Source organism: Corapipo altera, unplaced genomic scaffold (genome assembly GCF_003945725.1).
Source record: "Corapipo altera isolate COAL_440 unplaced genomic scaffold, ASM394572v1 209, whole genome shotgun sequence".
Lineage (NCBI taxonomy): Eukaryota > Metazoa > Chordata > Aves > Passeriformes > Pipridae > Corapipo > Corapipo altera.
Window position 1 is genome coordinate 1 of NW_020886041.1, and position 4,719 is coordinate 4,719.

Below are 4,719 nucleotides of genomic sequence, written 5' to 3' on the forward strand. Positions count from 1 at the left end.
CCCGGGCGGGTGCCATGGCGGGGGGCGCGGGGCTGGCCAAGCGCCTGGGCACCTTCGTGTCGGGGCTGCTGGAGTGCGGCGCCTTCTGCGGCATCATCTTCGGCTGGGCCTCCCTCGTCTTCGTCCTGAAGGAACGGGGCTACTTCCGGTGGCTGTGCCAGCCCTCCCCCACCAACCACACCGAGGGGCTCGGTACGGAACCCTGCCCGTCCCTGTCCTCGTGTCCCCACTGTCCTGATGCCCTTTGTGCCCTGCGTGCCCGCTGTCCCTTTGCCTAAAGTCTCTGCTGTCCCCATGCTCACGTCTTTGCTGTCCCTAATGTCCTGATGCCCTGCAGCATCCTGTGTCCCCACTGTCTCCATGCCCATGTCCCTGCTAGACCCCAGCCATGTCCCCGGTGTCCCCACATCCCCAGGGTTTCCCTGGGTTCCTGCTGTCTGCTGTTCCTGTGCCCGCGGGTCCCTGCATCCCCCCATCCCCGGTGCCCCCGGTGTCCCCACACCCATGTCCCTGTGCCCCCATGTCCCCACGCCCCACTGACTGCAGTCACCCCCAGACTGCAGTGCACAGGATGAGCAGTTCTCCCTGGTCTTCACCATCGGCTCCTTCATGAACAACTTCATGACCTTCCCCATGGGCGTCGTCTTCGACCGCTTCGGCACCCTGGCCGCTCGCCTCATCGCCATGTGAGCCCTGTGCCAGGGGTAACGGGGGGCTGGTGAGAGATGGGGGGTACCCGGGTGTCCAGGTAGGATGGGGCAGGAAGGTCCTGATGGCACGAGGGGCATCCATGGGGCTGGGGTGACCTGTGTTCCCCAGGACCCCATCTCCATGTGTCACCGCTGTCCCCTCAGCTCCCTCTACGCGGGCGGGACCCTGCTCGTCGCCTTCTCCACTCCAGGTGAGACCCTGTGGGCAGGGGGACCCCAGCCCTGTGGGGGGCCTGTTGGGGACCCCCACTGTCCCTGCTGACCCCTGTGTCCCCAGAGCTGGCCGTGCTGCTCTTCCCGGCCATGTCCATGCTGTCGGTGGGCGGCATCCTCCTCATCCTCACCAACATGCAGGTGGGTTCCCCCAGCACCCCGACTCCCACCCAGCGACAGGGGCAACCTGCCTGGCACGGGGTGACCCTGATGGCATGGGGGGCTGTATCTCGGTGCCAGGTGGGCAACCTGTTTGGGAAGTACCGCTCCATCATCATCACCCTCTACAATGGGGCCTTCGACTCCTCCTCTGCCATCTTCCTCATCGTCAAGGTGGGCACAGGGCGGGGGGATGTGGCGGTGGTGGGCGAGGGTGCAGGGTGCCCCCAGGGGAGGGCAGAGCTGGGGACGATTGGGTGACATCTGGGGACACAGCTGGGGACATACGGGGGACAGAGTTGGGTCAAAACTGTGGAAATACTGGGCACACAGTCTGGGACACAGTTGATCCACTGCTGGGGCCACATGTGGGGACAGACCCAGGGCCTGAGCAGGTGGCCACGGTGGCCAGTGGCAGCCTGTCCCTGACTCCCATCTCTGTCCCTGTCCCCAGCTGCTGTACGCACAGGGGCTGTCCCTGCAAGCCATGTTCCTCTTCCTGGCAGCCTGCAGTGCCTGGCACCTGCTGCGCACCCTCTTCCTGATGCCACGCACCCGTGTCCCCTACCCGCTGCCCCCCGGCTACGACTACGGGTACGGGGGTTGATGGGGGGGCTGAGTGTGCCCTGCTGGGGGGTGGGTCCCACCCCACGGGCAGCAGGTGACACAGGCACTGCCACAGGCTGCAATGCCCAGGGCGCTCCCGCTCCTACCGCACCTACGAGGAGAAGAGGCCCCCAGAGGAGAATGGCCCTGAGGAGACCCCCCTGGAGCCCCCCGTTCCTCGAGGTGCTGGGAGAAGGGATCTGGTCTGGAGGGGGCGGGGCTTATCGTGGGGAGGGGTTTGGTCCAATGGGCGTGGCTGCGGGGGTGGGCGCGGTCTGTTATGCAGATGAAAGGGTGTGGTCTGTGGTGGGCGTGGTTGGAGGATATATTAATAAGCAGGTGAAGGGGTGGAGCCTGGGAGTGGGTGTGGTGGTCAGAGGGTGGGCGTGGCACTACAGGTGAAGGGGTGTGGTCATACAGGTGGACTGGGGGGGGAGGTTCCAGCGGGTGGGAGGGACAAGGTGCCTCAGCAGGTGGGCGGGGCCGGGAGGGGCGTGTTCCTGCGTGCCCTGCCCTGATACCTGCGCAGGTGAAGCCCCCCCGCCCAGGACGACGTTCCGGGCCTGCGCGTGCTCGTGGCTCTTCGCCTGGCACGTGGCCTGGCTCTCCGTCATGCAGCTGCGCCACTACCTGTTCATCGGCACCCTCAACCCGCTGCTCGAGCGCCTGTCGCACGGGGACTCCGACGCGGGTACGGCACCGCGGGGGGCACGGCGGGCACCCCCGGGGCTGGCCCCCGCTTGACGCTGTCCTCCCCCCTCAGTGAGCACCTACACCAACGCCTTCGCCTTCACCCAGCTCTGCGGGGTGCTCTGTGCCCCCTGGAACGGCCTCATCCTCGACTGGCACAAGCGGGGCAAGCGCCACCGCCCCGAGGGTAACTGTCCCCTCTGCCCTGCTCCGAGGGGGACCGAGCCCCCAGACCCCCCCCCCCCCAGCGTAACCACCCCTTCTTGCCCCCTGCCCCGGGGGGTAATCACCCCTCCAGCCCTGGGGATGGTCTCTGTCCTCCCATGCCCTCATCTGGGCGGGTGACCGTGTGCCACCGCTGCCGTGCCCGAGCCCCGCGGCGCTCGGGGAGGGGGCCGTGTCCCCGTGGCCTGACCCCCGTGCCCGCAGGTGCCCGGGGCGCGCTGGCAGACCTGCGGGCCGCGGTGGTGTCCCTGGTGGTGACGGTGGTGCAGTGCCTGCTGTTCTCCGTGTGCGCCGCCGTGCCCGTCCTGCAGGTGCAGTTCGCCACCTTCGTGCTGCAGGTGATCAGCCGCTCCTTCCTCTACGGCGGCAACGCCGCCTTCCTGGCCATCGCGTGAGTGCCAGGGCGTGGCCACGGGGACGGGCTGGGGGTGGCAGGGGGTGGTGGCAGGGCCATCGCGAGGGAGGCAAGGGGACGGGGCGGTAGGGTTGGTGCAGGGGCGGCACGGGGTGGTGATGGGGCTTGGAGTGCCAGGGGACAGGACGGCGGTGGCAGGGGATGGGGTGGCGGTGTCAGGGCAGGGGTGGAAGGGGAGGGTGTTGGGGCTGGAGGGTGGGGAGGTCGTGATGGTGGTGACAGAGGATGCTGGCGGTGTCAGGGAGTGGCAGGGGACGTGGTGGTGGTGGCAGAGGGTGTGGGCAGTGTCAGGGAGTGGCAGGGGACGTGGTGGTGGTGGCACGGTTGGGGGTGTCAGAGGACAGGGTATTGTGGTGGCAGCGCCAAAGAACAGTGTGTCAGAGTGGGGCTGTCAGGGGTCAGGGTGCCAGAAGGGTACTGGGAGGGGTGCCAGGGGCAGGGTGTCGGGGTTGCCCGGCAGTGACAGGGGTGCCCGGCAGGTTCCCCCCGCAGCACTTTGGGAAGCTGTACGGGCTGGCCATGGCACTGTCGGCGCTGGTGGCCCTCCTACAGTACCCCTGTGTCACCCTGGTGCAGGGGCCGCTCCAAGGGGACCCCTTCTATGTGAGTGCACCCTGAGGCCCCTCCCCGATGGGTGGGGGGGCTGCTCCATCGGGAATGGGGTGGCTGCTCCACGGGGGAATGGGGGTCCTGCTCCGGGGAGGGATGGGAGTCCTGATCCTGAGGGAATGGGGGTCCTGCCCAGAGAGGGATTGGGGTGCTCTCCCACAGTAAGGTGGGACTCCTGCCCCACGGGGAAATGGTGGTCCAGCCCCGGGAGGGATGAGGGTCCTGCCCCACACTAGGGCGGGGGTCGTGCCCCGGGAAAATGGGGGTCCTGGCCTAGCACAGGGGACTGGGGTGGCCATGGGGCTGGCCCAGGGGCTCCCCCTGGGTGGGGTCAGCCCCTCAGCCCCCTTCCCGGACGCTCCCCCCTCCCCAGGTGAACGTGGGGCTCATCGCCGTGGTGCTGTTGGCCTTCGTCAGCCCCGTGGTGGTGGCCCGCGAGTGCCGGCGGCGAGCCAAGGAGCTGGAGGCAGCTGGCACGCCCCTGACAGCCCCCCCTGCTGCCGAGACCCCCGCCGAGATGCCTCACTGAGCCCCTCACCCGCCAGGAACCCGGCACCCAGCACCCCGTTTTTGTACTGGCCTGGGGGTGCTGTGCCGGTGGGATGGGGGGGTTTGGGGGTAATAAACGTCGCTGCCCCCTCCACCCACGGTGCTGCTCCCCCAACCCCCTCCCCAGGCCCCCTGCACACACAGACACGGCTCAGAGCACCTCTGCTTTACTGGGAAGGGAACTGGGAGGCCGTGGCAGCACTGGGAGATCAGTACTGGCAGATGAAGGGGCGCAGCTGGAAGCAGGGGCGGCTGCGCCAGAACCCGTCTGGGGACAGGGACAGTGGTCAGGGCCATGAGGTGGACCCCAGAGCCCCTCTATAACCCTCCCAGTGGCCCCCAGTGCCCTGTAACCCCTCCCAATGCCTCCTATGCCCCTCCAAGTGCCCCCAGTACCCTGCAGCTCATTCCCAGTGCCCCCCCCAGTGCCCTAAGTAACCCCAAACCCCCTGCCATTGCTCCCAGTAGCCCTGTGCCCCCTCCCAGTGCCCCCCCCCAGTGACTCAAGTAGCCCTCAACCCCCTCCCATTGCTCCCAGTAGCT

At 68.1% G+C, this 4,719-nt stretch overlaps 1 protein-coding gene across 1 annotated transcript; it reads left to right on the forward strand.

Annotated features, from left to right (window-relative positions):
* Nucleotides 1-6: 6 nt before the first annotated feature.
* Nucleotides 7-4,270, forward strand: SLC43A3 (solute carrier family 43 member 3). Its single transcript, XM_027632128.1, has 12 exons — nucleotides 7-192; nucleotides 557-686; nucleotides 855-901; nucleotides 988-1,064; nucleotides 1,164-1,256; nucleotides 1,537-1,676; nucleotides 1,765-1,871; nucleotides 2,218-2,379; nucleotides 2,452-2,565; nucleotides 2,808-2,994; nucleotides 3,498-3,621; nucleotides 4,001-4,270. Exons 1-12 carry the CDS (start codon nucleotides 15-17, stop codon nucleotides 4,154-4,156), a joined length of 1,515 nt encoding a protein of 504 aa, XP_027487929.1. The 5' UTR covers nucleotides 7-14; the 3' UTR covers nucleotides 4,157-4,270.
* The last annotated feature ends 449 nt before the right edge of the window (nucleotides 4,271-4,719 follow it).

What these genes read in the sequence shown, in the direction of transcription:
- SLC43A3 (XM_027632128.1), top strand. Translation starts at nt 15, where the DNA reads ATGGCGGGGGGCGCGGGGCTGGCCAAGCGCCTGGGCACCTTCGTGTCG. An exon ending in CAAGCGCCACCGCCCCGAGG is followed by an intron (nt 2,566 to 2,807) that starts GTAACTGTCCCC and finishes CCGTGCCCGCAG; the next exon opens with GTGCCCGGGGCGCGCTGGCA. An exon ending in GCCGCCTTCCTGGCCATCGC is followed by an intron (nt 2,995 to 3,497) that starts GTGAGTGCCAGG and finishes GGTGCCCGGCAG; the next exon opens with GTTCCCCCCGCAGCACTTTG.